This window comes from Dryas octopetala, chromosome 4 (assembly GCF_963921425.1).
Source record: "Dryas octopetala chromosome 4, drDryOcto1.1, whole genome shotgun sequence".
Taxonomy (NCBI): Eukaryota; Viridiplantae; Streptophyta; class Magnoliopsida; order Rosales; family Rosaceae; genus Dryas; species Dryas octopetala.
The window spans coordinates 18,369,181-18,394,872 of NC_141369.1; the positions used below are offsets into that span (position 1 = coordinate 18,369,181).

Here is a 25,692-nt window from a genome sequence, read left to right on the forward strand (position 1 = left end):
ACATAATCATAATCAATTCCACGACTTAATCTCCTTTTTTTTCTTTGACAAAATTTCTTTAAAAGTTGCTTTGTATTGGGACCTGCCGACCCCGCTTCTTTCCTAGTTTGCTCCATTATTATTACAAATTATGAACAAGGCAGATGCTAAGTACAATCGCCTACCTACGTGTAAGTGAATTCCAATGTGTGTGGGTTTTATATTGGATTAAAAAATTGTAAAATGGGGCCGATATAAACACCACATGATCAAATATACAAGCTAGACTAGCACGAGTGCCGTACTAATATACGAACTCACACGTAATGAGTAATAAAATGTTATTACATCATTTTGTGAACAACATTTAGGTCATTATTTTACTTTTTCCCCCGCTTATCATCTTGAGACTTATTCCATCTTTAACTCATCGCTTTCTAGATAGGCTTTTTAATTGAGAAAGGTTCCCGCCTTTAAAAAAAAAGTGGCCGAGCTTGAAAGTTGAATGAATATGAGTCATTCCTATTCTACTCTAATCAATCATGTTATAGGGAATGAGAGTTAAATGATACGAGTTATTCTCATTCAACTCTAATCAATCATGTGTTTACTTAATCAAAAAATAAGTGGAGCCTATTCCAAAATCAAGAATCACACTCTTTTTTTTCATCAATCACACTCCTTGAAGAAGACTTAGTATTGATTCTCATTTCACCTAGACTCATAGACTCATAGTTTCATAGTTTCATAGTTTCATATTAAAAAGTCTAAAATTACTCTCAAACATTTCTAAATTTCTAATAACCTAAAATACCCATTAAGAATATAAATGTTTTTGACAATCCTCAACTTTTTAGTTTATTCCGATTCATGATCATTAAGAAATATATGAGTGGAAATCAACTTCATTTTCATTCTAATTTTAGATAATTAGTAAACAATTTAATGAAAATGGTTTATCCCTACTTCAATTTCTTCTCTCCCATTCTGATTTTCTAGTCATTTCATGTTAATTAGTAAACGCGACATATATAGAATATATAGTAAACAAGTTTTATGATGAGTGTAACAGTAATAGCTAAAAAGAAGCAAGTGGGTCTCTCATACTAATCTGATATGCTATGATCTCGAAAAGAAAAACACAAGCAACTTGGTTAATTAATGGACTTCTCTTGTTTCTTCAGCCCCAACCCCATAGTCTACAAATTCAATCATATCATACTCAACCTTTTTATGGTAATTGATTTGTTTATTGCTTCTTTTGTTTGTGTCTATTATATTAATTCCATTTAATGGTTTATATATGGATAGGCTATTAAGTCTTGGGCATATATATACGAACATACAAACCTTTTAATTTTATTTGACAGAGTCTACATTTTTCATTCTTAATTTTTTATGATCTTAAGAATCTAATAAGAGTATATGACACTTAAGTTGGAAAGAAAAAAAATCAGTAAGTATTAAAGTATAGCCGTATAGGCTGTAATCGTATAGCATTTTACTTTTATATATTTTTGGGTATAATTCCGGAAAACCTTGGTTTCTAAGGAAGCTACGGTTTTTGGTAGCTTTAAAAGGAAACCTAATCAACATGCTGTTAGTTGTATACGGAATTAAGTTTGCAGATTTTTTTGTTCTTTTTTTTTAAAAAAACAGCAAGTAATCTAATCTAATTGACTAATTCCTATCCTAATCTTAAAGGAAGCCTAATCAACATGTTGTATACGGAATTAAGTTTGCAGATTTTTTTGTTCTTTTTTTTTTTTTTAACAGCAAGTAATCTAATCTAATTGACTAATTCCTATCCTAATCTAATCCAGCTGGTTAGGCTTTTCCTCGATTGCCGATATCATTGATTCATTCTATACCGCTTCAACAATTAATGGGACAAATCGCCATATTCTCGATCAACCAAGTGTCATATTTTTAAACATTAATTAGTCCCTTTCTCTTTCTTTATCTAGCTAATATAAATCCCATGTTGCTTTCAAATAAAGAAAGAGACAACACATAATCATGTTTTACAACACTAAAATTTCATATAAAAAGTGCATTTATAAGAGTGCAGTTGATCTAGAAATCATATATATAGCGACCCATACCGAATTTAAAAAATGTGCCTTCTAAAAAATACACAATTTATTTTTTATTTGTAATTTTTTCGTCTTTTATATGCAAAACAATATAAGGGTTGAGAAAAAAAACTTCAATGACTAGTTCAAAATTGCATTTACCAATAAAACATGTTATGAAAGTTCATTAATCTCACAGTTGATATGAATTTTTTACTAGGACGAAGAGTTATTGAATTTAGGAAACACCGGTGTGATATTGGCCTAATCATCTCCAACATAAAATCTAGTCATGAGGTAATATTTTGGCACATTTTTTGTTTATAGAAGAAGATTGTGCACACTTTTGCTTACCAATTCATGTGTCTTGTATGTAAAATGTGAAAATAGTAATTTTATATCCATAATATAGTATTGTGCTATTTCTGTGTACAATATTAGAAGAATCTCAAATTTCACTCCAGTTTCTCCGGGATAAGAAAAGAAAATTAATACATAAACATACGTTTTCTACAAAAGTGTTCTAGTCAAAATTCCATTTCACTACAACAAAATTGTCAATAGATATCACCAATTTTATATCAGATTTGAAATTGACTGATATTGTAAAAATTATAATATCAGTTAATTTTTTAGCTGATTTCTAAACTCTATTAGATATCACATGGTTTTTTTCAACTGATATATAATATTTCCTTTTTTCTAAGAATTTATAAAGACATCAATCTAAACTATCAACTGATATCTTAACATACCATTTATAATTTTCTTGTCCTAACACCCAAACATACCTGATATGTAATGATTTTTTTTCGACTTAACCTAGCTCCAAACACTTAAATACAAATTCTATATATACTAAAAAATTAAAACCTAGGTCAGTTCTCACTTCTCTGTCTGTCTGTCTCTCGCAAAGTCGCAAGTCGCAAGTCGCAGTCGCAAAAACTCTCTCAGCTCAGCCTCACACACCTGCCGTCGCCGTCGTTGTCGCCACTCCCAGACTTCCTAGTGAGTTCGTCTGTCTCTGTCACTCTCACTTCTCTGTCTCTCTCTCACCCTCTGACTCTCAGCCTCTCCCTTCGCAGACACACTTCTCACCTGACCAGTTGCACCCCAGCCTCTCTCTTGCCGTCGCCGCTGCCGCTTGAAGATCCTCTCGACAGGTTATGGTAAGTGTTTATCATGTTTTTAATTTTTTCCCCAATTCATTTAGTTGGTTTCTGGATTTTTTGATTTAGTTTGATTGAGCATTTGGTTTGTGATTTAGTTGTATTTGTGCTGGTTTATGTTTTCTGAATTTTTGGGTAAATTAGTTTGCTCACAAGGGGGTTTCAACCAATCTGAGGAAATTGGCTAATATTCTTCCCTCCGATTCTCGTTTTCTTGCGGTGAGTCTCTTCCCATCATCCTGGTTGTTTGTTGCATTCAAGTTGTTCTCTTTCCTTTCATTGAATCATGTCGCCCAGCACTTATTCTCAAATTGACAAGCTCAAGGTCACGCCTTTGATAGTGGAGAGTGAGAGAGAGAGAGAGAGAGAGAGAGAGAGAGAGATATTAGAAGTGGGTTGGACCATTTCTTCATCTTCAGATGAAGAAACTGAGAACTTGGGTAAAGTCGGATGCTTTTAGGTCAGGCCAAAATGTTATGGACAACCTTATTTCATATCTTTTACCTTTTCCTTCTAATTCGTATAATGTAAGAGTAAGAGTTTCCAACTGAGACTTATTAACTTACAGTAAAAGTTTCTTTCTGATTCGCATAATGTTTCATCTGCTGCTTTTTGGAAAAATTGATACTCATTCCACCTGATACTTTTACAATTTCTGATACTCATTCCACCTACTCAGGATAGATTCTTTATGATAACAAAAGCACTGATAAAATTGATGACCATTTTAATGCCCAATCTATTAAGTAGCAGGGGAATCATGTGTGTTATCATTGACTTCAACTTTCAAAAACCTATGGTTTTGTTAAATGGTATGAATGATAAAACTTTTTTAGTGGGGTCCAAATTGTTTGAATTTCCTATTTTCCTCATCTGCATAAAAAAGATTCCTTCATAACTTTGACTCTGAAGCAATGACTTAGAAAATTGGCACCTCCACCTTCTTGTATAGTTAGAAAGACACTTCTCCCTAGAATCAAATCTTATTTTATTGTAGCAGCAAAAAATAAATTGCAAAAATAAAATAAAATCTTATTTTATATTGAATAGAATTGACAGACTTTTAAGTACTAATGATCTTTTGCCTATTGTTACAATCATTCCCCATCCACAATTTAATACTTGTGGATTAACATAATAAACAAGTGACAATAATATCATGCACCTCTCTTTTGTGGCTGCGGATATAAATTTTTTTTTTTTTAAATTCAGATTTGGTGAGTGCTTGTACATTGGATATTCCTCTACTTTATTTGTGGTTCTAGCTAGCTAATACTGGATTATGGCATGTGATGTAATCTTGAAGCACTAATGGCTTTGTAGTACTAATGCTATAATTAATATGATATGAAAATGAGATATAAAGGCAAAATGCTCAGTTCCCAAATAAAGAGCAGTTGAGAACCTTGGATTTGAATATGACCCATGTTGAAACCTTGTCCATTCTTTCAACTTTTTCCACATTTGAACTCTATTTTCTTTTTCATTGTACTCATTATCAGTGGCTCCAATTGCATGTTTTAGATAACACTATTTTCTTTTTCCTTTATATTCTGGTAAGAATTTTGGGAAGGAAATAGACCCCAAAAAGCAGCAGAGGGTGCATCCAAAAAGAGTTTATACCTTGCCAACTGAGACTTATTACCTTACAGTAAGAGTCCCTTAATTTTTATTTTTATCTTTTTTGGGTTCTTATACATCTAATGAGTTTTGGAAATGACTTAGTGAGACATTAAGCCCTTTGTGGTGGAATCTTTGGTGTTGTAAATTGCTATATGTGACTAAATCTCAAAAGATTTTTCTGTAATTTTGACAATGTGACTTCTTGTAACTTGAAGTTCATACATTGATGCTATTCTAGATGCTTGATACACTAAAGATTGTTTTTAACTTAGTATTTGTTTAATCTATGCAGATAAATGTGATAACCAGTCAGCCTTAAACTGTTTTGAGCTAATGTGATAAATGTGATACTTAATATTTAACTTAGCATTTAACTTAGTATTTGTTTATGTCTATGCAGATAGATGTGATAAGGAGTTTTTGACTCTCAAAGGGCTTTGTTTGGAGATGCTAAGGAAAAGTAAAGTTTCTAAGTGTCAATTGTCAAGTTTCTTATTATTTAAGGCCTACTTGGCACTTGATATACAACTTGGTTTTATTCTAATTAATAAGTATAACTCTTTGGTTTTAGAATTTGTTGCAATTCTAGTATAATTTTTGTTGTATAGTTAGTAGCTTGATAATTCCTAATGCTTAAGTGTATTTTCACAATGAAATTATAAATACAATTATTGTATTATAGGGAATGTACAATTTCAATTTATTGTTTTATATATCTATTTTGTAGATGAGTTATTTTGTAGTAGTGCTATATATATATTCCATCAATTCTTTGAGGGCATGGGACTTGGTGGCTGCATCTCTCAGGTATGACACGACAGCTAGCCTGTAGTACATGACCTGCATATCTTTTATATTTCACTAAAGCCTAAGAACCTTCGATTTGTTCCACATACCTCATTAGGTGATTTAAATTTTTTGTTTTAACTTTATGATGAATTTTATGCTTATTTTAATTTTTTTAGCCACTTATCCCATGAATTTGTTTTCCTCATTTGTTCCTCCAGAATACACATGTTTGATTAGAGTGTCATGTACTTTAGATAATATGTTATATATTAATCAATTGAATTAACTGATTAGGTGAAGCTTAGTTTATTTCCATTTCTTATGCTTCCAATCAACATTTTTACCTTGGTCAAAACCTTTATATATATATATATATATATTCATCACTATCAACTTTTTTATTTTGTATGTACAACATTGGGTATAGATTCATCACTATCAACTCATTTTCTAGTGCTGCTATTGTCCATTCAACTACTCTGACTTGCTTTTATTCTTTATGCATATGCATGTTTAGTTGAAAATTGAGATTAATAAGGCATGCATGTATTCAGTATATAGAACTTATGAGATCAATGAATTTGTGATTAAATTAAAGAATATATGTTCCTTTGATGTTTTCAGTGGTCCAATATGAAGACCAAGCGAAGCGGATACACACAAGATCAAATAGATGAGTTGCGTGTGGAATGGGGAGATTTTCTGAACAATTATCTTTAGACCGACAAGTTAATTGGTAGGTGGTGTGCATTTTGCCTTTTTTGTGGATAGAAGAAAGCTGTCGTGCATGCTCATTTTTTGTAAAGCATGGAAGAAGATTGAAGATTTGGTGCTTTGAATTAGATCATACATGCTGCCATGACTATTTTGTAAAGGATGGCAGAATTGAAGATAGAACTAGCTAGCTAGCTAGACATAGTGCTGATTTGCAGATTAATTAGGCTAGGTGCTGTCATGTTATTTTGTACATGTGGGCAGCGTTTGGTACATTGTTTTGGTTTTGTAAAGGTCTTAATTAACAAGCAGGGTTTAGGCAATATTGCCTTAGTTATTAGGCTGGTGGCATGGTATGTTTAGACCTCTACAAAACAAAAAATATATATATGGTTATCTTGTTGGATATTTGTATTGTTATTGGTGATTATGTACATGTAGGCAGCTTTGAATATTGTTATTGGTGATTATTGAAATATATGGAATGAGAATGCATGGAAGATTTTATGGCTGCACAAATTTATGTACAGGCTCAAATTTATGTATTCATATCATTTTTTAGGTGAAAAAAAACTGATATAGCAAGTTGTATTCCAATTTTCTTTTGTGAAATCGACATACTAAACGATATCAGTTTTAGACTAATAATTGATATTTTATAACGCTTTGATATCAGGTTCTTTCTCAGATCTGATATAAAAACAATATTTAGATATCAGAACCTATTCCATACCTGATATTGATATCAAGATTATATATATCAGATTCTACTATAGACCTGATATTGATACTATAATTTTATATCATATTCTACCTCAAACCTGATATTGATATCGAGTTATATGTCAGTATTAGTATCCAATACGATATCTATTGACCAATTCTGTTGGTACTTGGATTTTATAGATATCATAAATAATATCAAATTGGATATCTATTTTTTATTTAGGATATCAGGTTGAAAAAGAAAAATGATATAATAAACAATGTTTACATATCAGTTTAAAACTGATATCTAAAATACCATACATTAGATATCACGACGCCCTATATCAGACGGCTACCCAAATAGATATCAGTCCACGACTGATATCTATCGACATTTTTCTTGTAGTGTTTACAGCAATGTCCTTAATCCATCATTTGGGTGTGAATCAGTTCGATAAAGAAGACAAGCCACTTGAAATTACGGTCAGCCAAGCAAAAACCACCAAATTGAAATAATCAAGTTGCATGAATATTGGTTCATTCAGATTCCACTTTTCAACTTATTAATGGGTCCAATGTAATTAGAGGTCTAGCCAGTTGGCAGGCATGCATTAGTAGATATGACATATGCATGAATAGACCTTACATTTTGGCTGTTGCATGCAATTATTTTTGTTCTTCATTAGTAGTGCCCACTGCCTGCATTACCACTGAGTGGTGCTGGTGGCCGAGATTGTCAAACATATATGATACACCAACTTGGTTATCATATAAATAGAATAACAACTAAGCTTATATAGGACTATATTGCCAATATCACATACTTCAAAATTTCAAATAGATCATATGACAAGTTTGAGTTTTCATGTTTGAATTTAGAATGTGCAATAGGGAGTGATAAATACATAACAACTTATTGGGGTGAATATATTCAACATGTGTCTTAGAGAATTGGTCATGTATTAGTCACATAATGTATTAAATGCGAGACACTTTATTGTACACAACTCTGAACTTCCCATTAAATCTCCAACATGAATATGAGAGTGATGCGGAGAGTGTGAATAGAGCACTCATGTTTCATTTCATGCATAAATATCTTCAAGAATTAAATGAGTAGTACTTAGAGTAATTTTTTTATATTGTTGTAGTCTCCTAACATCATTAACATTAGACTAATGGCATGGATATGGCAAAGTTTTTTTAGAAAGCAATAACATTGCATTAAAATAGCCAAAAAGACATAGAAAATACAAAGTTATGGTAGGAAGCCTTATAATAATAGAGCAAATAAGCTAAACACTTACAACTTTTTAGACTAATGGCGTGATCTCGTAACGTCGGCATCGAACAGACATTATAGCCGCTAAATGGAGCCAACGAGGCACCATGGAAATTAGTGAACTAGTCGTGTTTGGTTCCACAATCTAACTAACATTTCTAAATCGAGTCTGATAATAGATTAAGGTGGCGGATTGGGTAGTAATAACCGGCAGAACCAGTACCAGCGAATAAAGTAACATCCTAACTCCTTATGACAAGAACCAGAGACAAACTGGAAGAAAGATTTCTAGAGAGCAACTAAGCATCGCTAAAATAGGATCCGCCGTCGTATAACGGATAGATCACGCACAATGACACAAATAGACCAAACTAGAGCAATCAGAGAAGCTGCTCCTCTATTGAATTGAAAAAACTCTCACATAGAGTGATGAAAAAGCTTTCACAAAGAAGGAGAAGAGATCTCATAGTACCAATCAAAACAGTAAAAGAAAAAGATAAGGAGAAAGGAGAGGTGGGGGTAGGAGCGGCTGGCCTGCAAGGAACACATGAGTCACTGCCCCCACCCCTGGAAATATTGAGTTGAGAGAGATAGAGTTAAGGAGAGAGAAAAGAGTGGGGTGGCGGCTAGGATTTAATTAATTGTTGATGTAAAGGGTTTATGACTTGAATGCTTTTTATGGATATGGCAAAGTTGAGAGGTACATATCCACACAGATTACTAGATTAGTGAGGGGTAGAAGAAAATTTTTAATTAATATATAGTGAAAGAACAAAAGGTTAGATGCGATGAGGAAATTAGTTTAGGCAAGAGGGGTAGCTACTAGCTTAGCATGTATAGTTTTAGCTCATGGAGATTGGGAAAGGCCATTATAGGATCAGCAGTCACTCTGTCACTGTCTCCTAGCTTTTCCTGTGGCGTGTGGTGGATGTGTGGTGGATCTCAATCTAAATATTTCAGGTATGCATGCATCTTGGGCCTATATTTTGGCAAAGAGGCAAATGATTCTTTTAAAAAAGGGAGAAGGCTGGGAAGTATAACAAAGCCCAACTTAATCCTTACCAAAAAGAAAAACCCAACTTAAACAAAAACATTGAAAGCAAATTACAACTTAAAACTTCAAGGTTGGACTCAATTCACAAGTTAGTTCTTATATGTTTAATTCTTTCAAATTGTAGCTTTATGTTTAAAATTTATGAGATTGTGGCCCCTCTATTTGTGTGATGTCATGTAAATTGTTAAGTGATCACGGGACAAGATTATAAGTTCATAAGTTTATAAGTTTATAACCCACTTTTTTGACATGATATGTTTGGGGACCCTCTGCATAGCAGCTTGTTAGCGGCACATGTAGATAAAAAATATTTAAAAAATTAATTAAAAATATATAAAATCACTCAGTAGTATTGACATGGCTGCCTCATGAGCAAAAGTAGGGCCTCCAACATAGTAGCTCGGTCTTGTCACATCATCACTTAATAATTTATAATAGAGGAGTCATATTGTCATAAATTTTAAAAGAGAGAATGCAATTTAAAAAAATTGAAAAAAATAGGCACCAACTTATGATTCAAGTCAAATTTAAAAGTGCAAGTTGTAATGTGCTATAATATTAAAATTTCTCAAGTATTTAAAATCATTCATTTTTTAAAATGGTTCATGAATAGACTGAATTTTGAATGTCATTATGTTCAAATAGACTCTAGAAAGAAAATCCAAACTATATTTCAACCAAATCTAAATCCAAATGCATTAATGCACCCATATCCATCATCCTTAGGACTCAATTACAAAAACAATGCAACAAAATTTGTGGTAGATGAGAGAAACTTCGGTGGGTGGATTGATCAAAACATTTTAAATTAATGCTAATAAATATTGAGCTTTAAACCAGGCGTCATGCATTCAGACTAGGGGTGTGATTTGGATTGGAAAATCCGAATCCGACCGATTCATATCCGAAAATTTTCAATTTTATTCCGAATCCGAAATTGCCGAATCCGAAAATGCCGAAATCCGAAAATTCCGAAAAAAATTGGATTGGAATTGGAATGTTTATGTAAATTCCGATTCCGATCCGAATTCCGATCCAAAAAATTTCGAAATGTTCCGAAGGCATTCCGATCCAATATTTTCAAAATTATGCCAATTTATTCCATATTATATATTTTATCATTTATTTAGTATGATACATATAACATATATTTTAAAAAAGATGACTAATACTATTAATATAAACATATGTACATTATAAATATATGTGTATCATAATAACATAAATGGTAAGTTGGTAACACAAACATGCACCCACATTTTCCGTACATGTAATTACTATTTTTTTTTATTAGGGAGGGGAATTGAAGATATGGAGCAATTCTACAGTTATTCCAACTAGAATATCCTACCAATTGTAATTACTAATTACTAAATATTTAAGCTTATTATTTTCAAAATTTCAAACATGATATATATATGTGAGTAACATGTATCTACTAATGACATTTATTCTAACAATGTTGGATGAGCTCCAAAGATTAATCCCCCACCTCTAAGATATGTGCTATTAAGCCTATTATACATTCATAGTGACATTTATTTCTCTTATATAATATGTATGTTATGATATATAATATATACCATTAAACATACACAATATATATCATACATAATTTATTTCTTAACATACATAATCTAGCAATGAAAAACTTGCTAAATTGCATCTTTCTTTCTTTTTTTTTTTCCTTCTTTTCAAGATTTTTTTTATGGTAATGGTATGAGATGGTATGGTTCTAAATGTTATTTAAATTAATATTTTGAATTTTATTTTTAAATTAGACATATATTTTAATTACATTTTAATATAAATATTGAAATGCATCATAATCTATTGTCTTTTAATTTTTGTTTGTTTGTTAATTTCATCATTATTCTAAGAAAAAATCCAAACATGTTCTAAAAAATATTATGAAAATGTGAAAATTCTGATTTTTTATTCGAAAATTTTAAATTTTATCCGAAAGTTTCGAAAATGTTATATTCCGAAAATTCTGAGAAATCTGAAAATTCCGAATCGGAATGGGATGTTGAAATTCCGATTTTTTGGAATGGAAATTGGAACATAAATTTCATTCCAAAATTTTTTGGATTGGAATTGGAACACCCTATTTCCGATGCGATCCGGCCGAAACACACCCCTAATTCAGACTAATGCTAATAAATATGGAGCTTTAAACCATAAGTCATGCATTAAGACAATAATGGTCATTATAAATTTATAATGTGGTAAAAAAGTCGAGAGAGAGAGAGAGAGAGAGTTGGGTTACAAGGAAGCGGGAAGCCGTAGAAGACGTCAAACCCCCAACAGAAAACCAAGATACCGTGAATGCACGAAAGATTCATCTTTTGGTCATTTCTTCATGCGAATTTTGTGCTTTGAATATTGCTCAAATCATTCTTTTTCAGAATCTCAGACAAAACTAAAAAAAAAAAACTAAGAAATCTTGGATTTTTAGCTTATTCAGAACAGAGGTCACTTCCTCAAGATTTTGACTTTCATTACTTTCTCATCTCCCAATTCCCAAATCCTAATCCCAACAACAACAGCAACTAGAAGAGCTTTCTCTCTAATTTGCAGGTTGGTTTTTCTTTTAATAGCGATTGCCCATTTGCTTTTCTTTACTCTTGTTCCACAATTTTGGGATTCATTGGATCTGTCTATATATATAATACCAATATACCATTTGGTAAATTGGGCATCCATTTCTTGACATTTCATTTTATTCTCAATGACCCCTTGCAAAATAATCAATCTTTTTTCCGAAAAAGAAAGTATATAAGAAAGGTAAGTGAGAGTCTACTGAGGAAAGTTAGAGTTCAGCTTCAGAAACTTGTTTACGATACATTTGAGTAAGTAGAATTCCTCATTTTTGGGATTCAAAAGCTTCAATCTTGTGGAATTGATTTGAGTTTCTGTGTTCCCAAATAATGGTAACGGTCAAAAAAGTAATTAAGCTCAAAACCTTATGCAATCGGAGTGACTTACTTTATGCAACAAGTTTTAACACATTTCTTGATGTTCTGCTTCAACATCATCAGCTTGTCCATGTTTCCTTACGGTCAACTTAGTATATTTGGTTGTCTTTGCAATTGCTTTCTCCATGTATGTGTTATCCACTATGTCCCAGTAGATATCACGGTTTTGGAATTTTAGTACTGGCTGAAACTGTATGTGGCCCATGAATAAGTGACTTAGAAGATGTAAATTTTTGAAGTGTTTCATGGGAAACTACCCTTTCTCTTACATTATATGGCACTAAGAATTCTCTGTGTGATTCTAGTTAGGTGAAATTGTCGTGTCAGACCTGTAGATGGGAGATGGAAGCCCGGAATATACTGTCGACGAGGCTCTTGTGGCCATGGGGTTTGGAAATTTCCAATATCTTGTGCTTGCTTATGCTGGCATGGGTTGGGTCTCAGAAGCAATGGAGATGATGCTACTCTCTTTTGTAGGACCAGCGGTTCAGTCTGCTTGGGGTCTTTCTTCTCAACAAGAAAGTCTCATAACCAGTGTGGTTTTTGCTGGAATGCTAGTTGGAGCATACTCATGGGGCATAGTTTCAGATAAACACGGGCGTAGGTGGGCCCTTTTTTTCGTCTTTTTATTTTTCTTATCTGTGCTTAAATTGAACAGTCTGAATCATTTTGGAGATGCTGTCTAATATGTTGGGGTAAAAAAGGTGCCTGCTAATATCATGTCTTTATCATTATATTAGATTTACTTAAGGTGCTTCTCTTATGTCACAATACCTTAGATGATTCTATAGACATGTTTCAATTGACTATATAAAGTCATTCTGCAACATGGTTTTAACTGCAGTTCAAATGGCATTTTGGTTTTAACCCTCACATTTTGTAGTAACTGTTGTTTTTCTTTTGCTATTCTTCATGGGATACACATTTGATAGTTTATTTTTCTTGTATAAGGTGTACTGTGATTTTGAATGCACCCATTTTCCACAACTTAACAATTATACTGGTTCTTTTGTTTGTTGGTACACTTCTGTTCCTTCAGGAAAGGATTCCTCATTACAGCCACGATAACTTCTGTTGCTGGTTTTCTGAGTGCTTTTTCCCCTAATTATACATCATTGATTATTCTTCGTTGCTTGGTTGGTGTTGGTTTGGGAGGTGGCCCTGTACTCTCGTCCTGGTTTCTGGAGTTCATTCCTGCTCCTAACAGAGGCATCTGGATGGTTGTTTTTTCAGCTTTTTGGACTGTTGGAACAATTTTCGAGGCTTCACTTGCATGGGTATGTTTTGTAGTACCTTATCTATATTTGATTGTGTTTACACCAATTTTATGACATTGTGATTTCGCAGCTTTCTGGTTTTCTTATATTTTGATCTTTATATAGTGGAAGGAATTTTGGCATTAACACTAACTAGTTTTTAATGACTGTGTTAAGTGACTTGAACAAGCAGACAAAGTTGATCTAAGTTTGAAAAAATAACATATTATCATTTATTTAATAGTTAATCTTCTGTCTCTTCTAAACTGAATGTAGCATTCGTGGTTTTCTTTATAGTTGGATTAGCTATTTTGGCAGTCTAAAGAAAGTTGGTAGATATTGTTATTGGCATCATAACTCTGCAGAAATCAAGTGAGGTTGATACTATATATAGCTTTACCGATGAGTGGGAGATGTTTACTGGAGGGTCTGACCCTTTTTGTAACTTTATTTGCATATTCAGGCAAAAAAAATGCTTACCTTGAATACAAAATTCCTGAACATTTGGAATAAAATTTATACAATGAACACAACAAACTAAAGTAGTCATTGGTTCTGTGGTCATTCCTTAACTTTTGCATAATAAGCCAGTTGAGTCATTGGGTCGTAGATTTCCTATTTTTTAATGATTAGTTAGTTGGATATATAACTAATTGCAGAAAATTTTTATAAGCAGATAGCTTTCCTTAAATTCAAATTACTTGTTCAACTGCAGATAATTATAATTTCCCCTTGTTTTGGGATTGTAGTGACAATATGTGTGATTATATTTGTGCCTTCACATTGTGTTCTTTGCAGTTTGTCATGCCAACACTGGGTTGGAGGTGGCTACTTGCACTGTCTTCACTCCCTTCATCACTTCTCCTTATTTTCTATTGGGTAGCACCTGAATCACCAAGGTATTTATGCTTAAAAGGTCGAACAACTGAGGCACTCAATGTCTTGGAGAAAGTAGCAAGACTGAATGGAACAAAACTCCCTCCGGGAATTCTTGTTTCTGATTTCAAAATTGGGTCATCTGAAATGATGAATCCATCAGAAGATACACAATTGCTCTCGCCAAGAAAAAATGAAGTTATGACTCCTAAGGAGATGGATTCTAATATGGGCCCCATCTCTTCACTTTTAATGCTTCTTTCCCCAAAATTAGTCAGGTCTACCTTGCTCTTATGGGTAGTATTCTTTGGGAATGCTTTTTCATATTATGGCCTGGTGCTTCTAACCTCTGAGTTGAATGGACATAGTAAATGCATGCCAACTGATTTACAGTCAGAAGAATCGCGTGATATTAGCTATAGAAATGTTTTTATTGCTAGTTTTGCAGGTAAATTTATCTACTTATTTCAGTATTATAATTATTTAATTTTAAATTTTTTTCCTTTCTGCTTAAAAATGGTTGAGTGACATTTAACTTTGGTTGGAATGAAGAGATACCTGGGCTCATTGTATCTGCTGCCATGGTGGATAGATTGGGTCGTAAGATTTCGATGTCAGCCATGTTCTTCCTGTGTTGCATTTTCCTACTCCCATTGGTAATCCATCAGCCTGCGGGTTTGACAACTAGCCTTCTGTTTGGAGCTCGCATATGCATCACAGCGACCTTCACAATAGTCTATATATATGCTCCAGAGGTAAATTGTGAATGCATATATCCTCTTAAGAGGCAATGACATGAAAATGATTTTTCAGCATCTCACAAAGATGAAAATATGGAAAAAGTGTGCAAGACCATGTTTTTCTTCAATGCAAGATGATCTGAGAGTTTTTATTAGTTGGTTTTTTTTTGTTATACAATGCTTGGGCTCTTTTTTGTGATAGTTAAGATTTCTATGTTTGCCAATACCTTTACATGAGAGTTATGTTTGAAAGGCATGGAATTGGAACCAATTGCACAAATTGACTCTAGAATGATTATATTGCTTTGGTTGACATGAAAGCATATAAAATTTGTAAAATATATAAAGCTCACCTGGTTAATTGAATTTTAACTAGTTTGATTTTAATGTTCAACTATTATATTCTTTGTAATGGTGATATTGTGGGAGTGCTTATAATGTTTAGGGTACTGTACTGAAAATCTATACACACACATCAGCCAGAGACGGAGAGAGGTGAAGGTGGCACACGCATCCGCCATGTGCATTTAAAATTACTACTTTTTGTTTAGATTTACTTTGGAGTAGACTATTTAACTAACAAATGCACTCAGATTTCTGGTTTGGCCTTAAGATCATGCATATAACCTCACATTTAAATAAACCAACATAACTTTAGTGATAACACAAATGACACATTTAAATAAATCAACGTAACTGTAGTAATAACACAAAATCAACTCATTGTTTAGCATCTGAAAGAACCCTGTAACTAAGAAAATGATTTTGGGTAGAATTAGAATCTTGTTTGAAGATTCACATTCTTATTATTCTGCTCGTATGGATTTTTGTCCTTGTCCATGAAGATCATTTACAATTAGTTCCGAGTGTTGATCTTTATTTCTGTTGTTTGAACTGTAGATATACCCGACTGAGGTCCGAACAACTGGTGTTGGAGTTGCAAGCTCAATGGGAAGAATTGGTGGAATGGTATGTCCACTTGTGGCAGTAGCTTTGGTTCATGGATGTCATCAAACAGCAGCCATTCTGCTGTTTGAGATTGTAATTTTCCTTTCAGGGATTTGTGTATTGCTCTTCCCATTTGAAACCAAGGGCTGTGAATTGAGCGATAGTGTATCAGATCCAAAAAATCAAAGCCAGTAATTGCATTTGTGTGAATATATCACATACAGTGAGTGGGGCTTTGCCCCAGTTTTATACACTGTCCTTTTGGTAAACATGAAGGACAACAAGAATTAGGCAGGGCTTCTCTTGTTCGTTACCAAATGCAGCTTGTGAATATTCAGCAGCACAAGTAGTCTTCTTCTTCTTTATTTTTATTATTTTTTTGAAAGAATGTTCCTAAGATCTTAAAGTGATTTACATGTATTTCTAAGTTAAAACTGAAAGGTCGTGCAGATGAATGCCTACTTTTTAAGATTTAGTGGATATTCTGTTGCAACTTCTGTGTGTACCAATACTGCTCTCTCTGCCTTTGGCTGCATCTTTTTGTTTAGATAACCTGTATTTTAAACAGAGCATCATCTTCCTTTTGGCCTGTCTAGAATTTGGAGACCAAAAATGAAGATGGTTTCTTTAGGCTGGGGGAGTGCATAGGAAGAGGATTTGTTCAGTTGAACCACAAATATTGAAGAATTTTCAGTTCCTGCTACCCCTTTTCAGTCCAAAACATGAAGTATTTGTCCATATTAGAAGGCTTGAGTGCATTTGTCATACAGCTTCTGATATCTGATACACTTCTAAAAATATTATCAAAACCATTTTAACATCTTCAATGCCTCGTAAGTTGATGAGAAATTCCCATTATTTTCCACACACTGGAATTGTAAGAGCTATGAACTTATGATGTACTTTGCAAGTGAGAGTTTTCAACTATTGTTCCCCACAGCATTCCTTTGTCCAAAAATGACACCAAATTGAATCCAATACTAAGAGAGACATGTAATACTCAGCACAGCAGTGATGAAAGAGAGAACAAATATAGCACTTATTGGAAAAAGAAAAAGAAAAAGAAGAAGCATATATCATGGAACAGATTACCATTATATTGATACACAGAATACATATTGAATGAACATGTTGGTCCAAAATTGTTAATTATTCAGTTTGAATGCTGAAAACTGAAAAGTGTCTTCAGTTGCCATAAGCCATCCTTAGAAATTTTAATCATATCTGTCACTGTCTGCTCAACCAACAGTTTGTCAGACCCTCAAGGTCAAAATCAGGGACCTTCAAGAGTACTCTTTCTGTGTCTTTGGTTGCATCAATAAGTTTGTCCAATATTTTTAACAAAGCATCAAACTTTTTGTTACCTACGAACATGGCCTTCCCTTGTATATCCCATAAGTCAACTGGGGTGGTAACTGGTAAGCGTCACAAATTTTAATCTGAAGAGCAAATTCTAAAACATGATATAATTTGGGGTGGTATCTATAATTAACTTTTTTTTTTTTTTTAATTCGGATAGAGTTTATACTTTCTAGTTTACCAGGTTGGCCCGTGACCTGAGACCCAAGAACTGAACTCAGAACCAAAGGTCTCACCCAGTACCCACCCTCTAACCCACACGTGCAGCAGCTGGCTGGTACAATACTACAGTGTGTTGCATTCGAAACTGAAAACTCATAAAACAATTAACCGCAAACTCAGAAGAACCAGCCAACATTAAAAAAAAAAAAAGTAAAAAAAAGAAAAAGAAACCTATTTATTGTTAATTTATTACTTTACCAATTACCATACATTTTTCTGACCAAACAACCCCCACAGAAGTGAAAGTCACTCAGAAAATCAGCATGCATGATTACATGTGCACATTTCTCTTTCTGGGTACCCCACTGTTCTGTTGTCCACTTGTCCTTCACCACAATTTTACAATTTTAATAAATAAAAAAGCAACAATATAAATGAAATGAAAATGAAATTGCTTTATTTTGTGGGATACAAAAGGCAGAGCAAGAGAGCTCTTGTTTCTGCAAAATAAATATATTCTGTGTGTAAGTTATAGATATAATTGCTTCTTAATAATAATAATAATAATGTTATGTTATATTTGGTATAAAGGGTGAGATGGGTACACATATAGATTATAGGTAGATGCAGATACTCTGTCTTTGCTTAGATTCTCGTGCGGGTAGTCTCTTTGAAAATTGAAGATCTTTACTTCTTCAGATTCATGGCGGCAAACCAACCGCAGGGTCCAGATCGTACCTCTGGTACGTCAATACCGATAAACCCATATCATAAAAGACCTTATTTTTTTTCCTTCTGTTTGCTTGTTTTTCTCTCCTCCTTATTGGGCCTCTTAATTTTGATGATGTTTAATCTGTGTTTAGTTTGTTGGGTTTTTTTTTTTTTTTTTTCCTTGAATGGGTTTCTTTTATTCTGTTGTGATTTCTCTGTGAAGTCTATGAATTGGAGGAATTTTGATTGTTTCTTATGGAATTAGTTGCGAAAATTTGTATTTTTATTGGAGAATTGGGGATGTAGTGCTTTTGTAGTGTGAAGTTTGTCTGGCATCTATGGCTGGCTTTGTCAGTAGAACTGCACCTTGATCTGGGTTGCAGGCAGGCTGAGGAGTGTCTAAACTTGGAGATCTGGGTTGCAGGCAGGCATCTTGATCTGGGTATTGTTAGGTGATAGGAATTGTTGCAAGCTTTCGTTGTTCCATTTTCCATTTCTTGTTTGGTTGCCTTTGAGGCCATTTCCTATTGATATGTTGGATCATATGTTGAACTAGAATTATATAGGTGATAGAGCTTTGGGCTTTTGCTAATCCTACTGCCTCCATTTTTCATTATCGTGGTCTTTGCATGTGTATTATAATGGTCTGGTTTACTGGGGACTCGGGAGAGGCAAGTGTAAAGTAAAGATTTTGTTTTTGGAGTAGTATGAGGTGGATGAATTGGGAAGTTCAACATTGGATCATATAGAGAGAAGATTTATAGGATGAATTAAGAAAGAAAATGAGGCCTTTGATTACATGGTTGAGAGAGGTCAGGGTCATATCTGTGGAAGCTTTTTCAGAAGTTGAGACCTTTATATCTATCAAGCCCGTTTCTGGCTACATCATTTTATTGCTAATGAGTTGGCTAGCTCATAATTTTGTATTCTTTTATAACTAAAGTAGAAACCTTTTAATGTAGACATGACTATGAAATATATTCATGTACTTCTATTTATCATGTGTGCATAGGTGTGCACGCGTGGATATGTGCGCACATATTCATAGCTTCAAGTTTTCCTATCCCCGAATTTTGCTTTGGTTGGTCAATAATTTGTACTGCCTGTGTTTCTAAGACTCTACTATGTCACTGAGCATACTGATCATGGATGCAGAAGAGAAACCTGCTGAACCAGATAACATGAAGGAGCAGGTAGTTGTGGATTCACTACAATCCTCTTCTGATCCATTGCAGTTTCTATATATTTTAGTTTTTCAATTCTTTTTTTCTTTTCTCCCTCCTGTGCATGACAACTTTCCTTTGTTTATCTGTTATCAGCCTCATGTAGCAAAAAATGAGGGGTCAATTTCTCCTAATCCTTCTCAGGATGCTGCCACAATAGGTCATCCAAGAGACGCAGCAGGTCAATTGGGTCCTTTTGGTTCAGGTGGAGATCACACTGTTTTCCCACCTAATGTCTATTCCCCTCAGGCTCAGACCTTCTACTATAGAGGTTAGTCTTTTATTACTTTGGGTCTGGATTCATGGTCATGGAAATGGACCATTCACAGCTGGATTGTGTCTGAAAATGCACTTCACTGTTTGTTGGCCTTCTCAACATACAGTGATTCAGCTACACCAGGAAGGAATTGATCCCTTTGTGTTTGTATAGTAATCCAATCAAAATCTCTTTTACATTCATTTGTGAGGTTGGAATGTAAATTCCAGATTTTTAAACATTTGTAGCTGACCTAGGATTCATAAATCGCTATTTTAACTAAAACTGTTTAAAGAGACAATGGTAATTTGTGACATATGTCATTTAGAGAAACTTTTTTTTTGTTATTATAGTCCTTTTTGGTTGTCTTTTGTTGTTATCACTAATAGAAGGTAAATATTATTTTTTGTGTGATATTGAAGGTAAGCATAGAACACTTTTATCATCTGTGATGTAGGTTATGAAAATGGAATTGGTGAGTGGGACGAATATCCTCCATACCTCAATGCTGAAGGATTGGAGATAGGTTCTCCCGTGAGTATTTATTTATATATATTTCTTCCATTAACATATAAAAGTTGCTTCTTCTTGTTAACTTATTGTAATTTGCTTTAATATTGAATCTTGATTAGGGTGTCTACAATGAGAATCCTTCTCTTGTATTTCATTCTGGATATGGCTACAATCCGCAAATGCCATACGGGCCTTACTCCCCAGTTACAACACCTTTGCCTTCCGTAGGTGGAGATGCTCAGTTATATTCCCACCAGCAATTTCCATTTTCTGGACCGCCTTATTATCAGCAACTAGGTCATCATAGCATGCCATATATTACTTCACCAACTCCAGTTTCGCAACCAGAGCTCACCACCTTAGTTGGTATTGACCAACAAGGTGACAGCATGCTTTTTGGACCAAGGCCTGGTTATACTCCAGTGGGATCCTTTGGTAGAGGCAGTTTTCATGGAAATCTGGGTAGTCATGGTTTTCATGATTTGCAGCAAGGATTTGACGGATTGAGATCTGGAGGACTTTGGTCAGACTGGTCAAAACCCTCAGACAGACAGAGGTCTTTGAATCCTTTATCACCAGCAGCTTCCCCGCAGCCAATTGGCCCACTTGGGTCATTTGGGCAGAATGTTGGAATGGTTTGTTCTCATTCCTGTGCATTTCTTCTAATGATGTTCTTTTGGAATCTCATTGGTTTTGTTCTTCACTCTTCTTGCAACAATGTTTTTGGATATGATTTCTGGTTTCTTTTTTTCCATCAAAGTTTGGAGGAAGGTATAACTTGTATAGTATTTTGGGCACAAAATGTTTTAGTCCATAATATTATATGAAATCTATCATAAAATTTACATATGAATTTTGGGGTTTCATGTCACGTGATAGAATTTGACTGTATCCTCGTGCTTGTTCACTTTGAAAGCAAACCAGAATGTTGGAGCAAGTGCTTCAGAACTAGCAAACCTAGGGAGCATAAAATTAACTTATTTGATGAGTTCCATGACCATCTAGGAGTCATAGGAATTTATGGATGATTCAAAAATTAATATTGTATTAGAATTGCAAAAGGATGCAGAAGCCAAAGGTTGTATTAGGATTGCATGCAACCTAGGCATGTAACCTGATTAAGCTGATTAGAATGGAGTTGTATTGACTGACTCGGCTCAAAATGTGCTTCACCATGATAGTTTTAGTCTGTTCTTCAAAACATTCTTGGTCTAAAGCTCTGAATAATTTGTTCTCAAAGAAGTATGGTAAGGGGGTTAGGTAAGCCTTCCTCTCAAGAGTTAATCTTAAAAGTTAACAGAGAATTTCTTATAAATCGTGGTAAATTTTTTCCTATTTTCTGTGCTTTCAATGCATGGTACAAAATCCATAATTCTTCATAGGAAGTATTGGAAATTTTTTTGTGGGTTAAATATTTACTCTCTCTCTCTCTCTCTCTCTCTCTCTCTCTCTCCCCCCCCCCCCCCTCCTTTTAACAGTTTCCTAAAGCTGCTTTCCACTTTTCTGTAAATCCATGGTTATTGAATATTGTTGTTTGAAAGGGGCCATGACTAGAATCTTCATTTTTATAGTTCTGTCTCTGCATGGAAAATTTATTGCAATATTTACTAGTGAAATATTGTAAGCCATGACTCAAATTCAGTCCTGGGATTCAATGATATCCAAATCAAGTCCTGCATATATATATATATATATATCACTGGCATTGAAGAATGCAGTATAATTTATTGATCTGGATAAAGATCTATAGTGAGTAAATTGTTGGATTTGAATAACTATGAGTATCTACCATTATTGGAGGTCAGGTGTAACCCTTAGGTCAAGGTCATCTTCCATCTTTGGTGTGATGCAACTTTGGCTAATCTTTTATGAATGCACTACCTTGGCAATGATGTCAGCCTATAAATGCAAGTGATGTGAGTTGATTGTCACTGACATCATAATCTGAAACTTGCTGAAATTAATTATACTCATTGATTTTAGTAAAATGCTGATTTAGTTAATTTTCTTCAGGCTTCTCAACAACAGAGATCGTTGTACGGTTTTGGATCTGGTTCAAACTCTTATAACCGAGGCTACATGCCCAGTGGTTTTAATCAGGGCTCTAGCCTTGGAAATGCATCTTTTTCAAGTTTTGGAGCTAACAGTCGGGGCTTTCTATCGTTAGAAAATAGCAAGCGGCATGTAAGGGGCGGTGGTCCTATATGCAGTTGCAGTGCCCCCCTTGATATTCTTTGTGAGCAGAACCGAGGACCAAGGGCCTCGAAGCCAAAGAGTCAAATCATTGCTGACAGCTCTGTGGAGAACACAAAACTTAACACTTCTACAACCAAGGTCCATGATGAATCATACAACCGGACAGATTTTGTAACAGAGTACAAAGATGCTAAGTTCTTTATTATCAAATCTTACAGTGAAGATAATGTCCACAAGAGTATCAAATACGGTGTCTGGGCTAGCACGCCAAATGGGAACAGAAAGTTAGATGCTGCATATCGTGAAGTTAAGGAGAAGCATGATAGCTGCCCAATTTTTCTCTTCTTTTCGGTAAGATATGAACTTTTCTGTAAATGTATGATCTTTTTGGTGTAAAAATATTATGCTCATAAGATAAGTAATATATGCTAGATGATTTCTTATTTTCCTATTTCTTTGTCCCTACCTTTTTTCCATTCTTTTTTTTTTTTCCAGCCTTGCTGCCAGTTTCTTCATATACGATTATACTTAATAATTCTCAGGTGAATGCTAGTGCTCAGTTCTGTGGGGTGGCAGAAATGGTTGGACCTGTTGATTTTGACAAGAGTGTGGATTACTGGCAGCAAGACAAATGGAGTGGGCAGTTCCCTGTTAAGTGGCATATGATTAAAGACGTCCCGAATAGTCAGTTTCGTCACATTGTTCTTGAAAATAATGACAACAAGCCTGTAACCAACAGTCGGGATACTCAAGAGGTAACAATTTGTGATAAACCCTGTTTTTATAATATAGGAATTAATAATGAACGTAGTTCTTTTTTTCCACAAATAGTCATAACCCAGGGGAAAGCTAGGTATTTAGTTTGCTTACCAAATACTTACAGTAGCTTGGCTGAGCTGCTATACATTGAATCAATTGCAGTCGCTGATCTTTGTGTCATTGGCCAGGTATGGACTATTCAGTGTGGTGAATTAGGTAGATGTTATCTTTGCTGGGAAAGTTCTTGGTTTTCTTTGCACAGTTACATCAGTGCTAACCAAAATGCTAATACTTTTCTTATCTCTCAAATCCCTCTGAAAATTCTAACTGAGATGTACTGAAGGTGTTTTTTGTTTAACTAATGAGGTCCTGGAGTCTGAATCTTCATGTTGTTTTCCTCCTCCTTTTTCTTATTTAATATAAAATCAAATTGTGATTCCCAGGTCTTATAAACCATAAGCCTTTGATTTTGAATATTTGTAGCCTTTGTCCTTTTTTATTTTTCCTGTTTCGCCCCTAGAAGTTCTACTTGTCGTATGTGAAGGAGATGATTGTACTGAGGTTTATTGTACTGCTTATCATGCGATCTATGCTATTCATTATAAAATTTATGAAAAAAAAAAAAGAAATTGAAGTTGTATTTTAAAAATCTTTAAGAACACCGTTTTTTGGTAAGTCTAGTAGCTTTGCTTACAACCCTAGTTTTGCTTCCGTATGTGTAGGTTAAATTGGAGCAGGGAATTGAGATGTTGAATATCTTCAAGAAGTATGAAACAGATATGTCCATTGTAGATGATTTTGACTTTTATGAAGACCGACAGAAAGCAATGCAAGAACGGAAGGCCAGACAGCAAGCCAGCCTGATTGCTGTAGGTGTAGTTGGTGAAAATGAGCACAGAAGTACTGTTCAAATACCCACTGATTTCATCAAGCACATGTCTAAGAGTTTTGCTCAAGTTGTCCGCTTGGATGAAGGCAGTAAAGAAGCTACCCTTTCTGAAAGAACTACTCCTGCTTCTGATGGATCCATAGGCACCAGGGTAAAACTTGAAGATACAATGCCAGCATCCGTGTCTTCTGCTCAGACCAGTTAGGAAGACATGAATGCTTGGATTGTACGTGACACAAACTTCAATACTACTTTCAGTTTTTGATTAACTTGTGATTAGGTTGCTGATGTCTCAGTATTCATAAAAGGGTGCATCAGTATCTGAATGAAAGGGGTTTTACCAGTTCTACGAAGCCGATGATGGGCTTCATGTATCATATGCGTCCTGGGTGCTACTTTTCAATTGTAGTCATTAGTTCCATAAGATTTGCATTTTGAGTGAGTAGTTTTCTTGAAGATATTGGCTGACGTTTTGCCTTTTTAAAGTTCCCCATCTTTGCAGGCAGTTTAATAAAAAGTATGCAACATAAAGACCTTAAAAGGAGAAAAACTCCCATGTTATGCCTGTTCATGATTGAGTGATTAATTTCATCATTTGCAAGGAATACTGCCTCTCTTGTAGTTGCCTTTGTAGCATATTTGCTTCTACAATTCCAAAAGAGACTTTTCTTTCATTTCAAAACTATGGCCTCTCTTTCAGTGATCGAATGAGAGCATAATCTCTGATCCCAACTTACATAACATGACACATGTGACTGGAACATGACTCAGTTCATGATCATGCTTTTTCCCTTTCTTTTTAGGAAAAGCTTATGGTAGGGATACGTATGCTATGCAAATACATTTCTAATCCTTAGGTTATTTGGGAACCGTCAAGTATGTTATATGTCATACCTCTTCTTTTTCTGTCACTATAAACTGTGCGAGAAAAACTTCTCTCTTCTTCCTCCTCTTTCGCAAGTGTGACTCCACGTCACCATAACAGGGGTATGAAAGTTTTCTCAAGACTGTAGATAGGTGGGTTTGCATCTGTATGGGCAGGGTTGTCTTTTCTGTGCGAGTCCATGAGAATTTAATTTATGCATATCTTCCTATCCTTATCCATCCATGACAGTGATAACATTCAATCCCATTTGTGGTTTCTAAATAGAGGTGAGAAAATCTGGTTCACATCAAGGGTGTGGTCTTTCTGTGATTGAGGACTAATTTCTTGAGCATCACTCAAATGCTTTTGTCAACATGTATATACAAGATGAATGGTGAGGCTGTGAAGTACTATGTTTTTCCAAATCTATAATTACAAATTACAAACAAAAATTAACCACTCATTAAATCTTATGTAATAGATCAAAATCATCTTAGGAAAATGATCCATGACATTCTATTTTTGACACTAATTTTCAATAGGGTCCATTTCATATATGATTTCAACA

The 25,692-nt window shown here is 34.3% G+C and overlaps 2 protein-coding genes and 1 long non-coding RNA gene across 10 annotated transcripts; all 3 read left to right on the forward strand.

Moving 5' to 3' along the window:
• The first annotated feature begins 2,988 nt into the window (after positions 1 to 2,988).
• On the forward strand, positions 2,989 to 4,859 carry LOC147287626 (uncharacterized). Its single transcript, XR_015122018.1, has 4 exons — positions 2,989 to 3,062; positions 3,140 to 3,223; positions 3,368 to 3,442; positions 4,785 to 4,859. It is a non-coding gene; the product is annotated as an uncharacterized LOC147287626 (long non-coding RNA).
• Positions 4,860 to 11,658: 6,799 nt separating this feature from the next.
• Positions 11,659 to 16,671, forward strand: NIAP (Major facilitator superfamily protein). Its single transcript, XM_086240611.1, is given in 7 exon segments — positions 11,659 to 11,973; positions 12,677 to 12,975; positions 13,411 to 13,648; positions 14,426 to 14,951; positions 15,056 to 15,258; positions 16,144 to 16,359; positions 16,362 to 16,671. Coding segments are annotated over 6 exon segments (1,491 nt in total). The 5' UTR covers positions 11,659 to 11,973; positions 12,677 to 12,706; the 3' UTR covers positions 16,401 to 16,671.
• Positions 16,672 to 18,186: 1,515 nt separating this feature from the next.
• ECT5 (evolutionarily conserved C-terminal region 5) lies at positions 18,187 to 24,933 on the forward strand. 8 transcript variants are annotated; one of them, XM_086239074.1, is made up of 8 exons: positions 18,187 to 18,455; positions 19,436 to 19,619; positions 19,743 to 19,917; positions 20,360 to 20,436; positions 20,535 to 21,050; positions 22,429 to 22,962; positions 23,154 to 23,366; positions 24,093 to 24,933. In XM_086239074.1, the coding sequence occupies exons 2-8, from the start codon at positions 19,548 to 19,550 to the stop codon at positions 24,462 to 24,464; spliced, it is 1,959 nt and encodes a 652-aa protein (XP_086095200.1). In that variant the 5' UTR covers positions 18,187 to 18,455; positions 19,436 to 19,547; the 3' UTR covers positions 24,465 to 24,933. The 8 variants fall into 8 exon arrangements, with proteins under 8 accessions (XP_086095200.1, XP_086095195.1, XP_086095196.1 ...); XM_086239069.1 differs by having other exon boundaries at positions 19,540 to 19,619; XM_086239070.1 differs by having other exon boundaries at positions 19,540 to 19,616.
• The last annotated feature ends 759 nt before the right edge of the window (positions 24,934 to 25,692 follow it).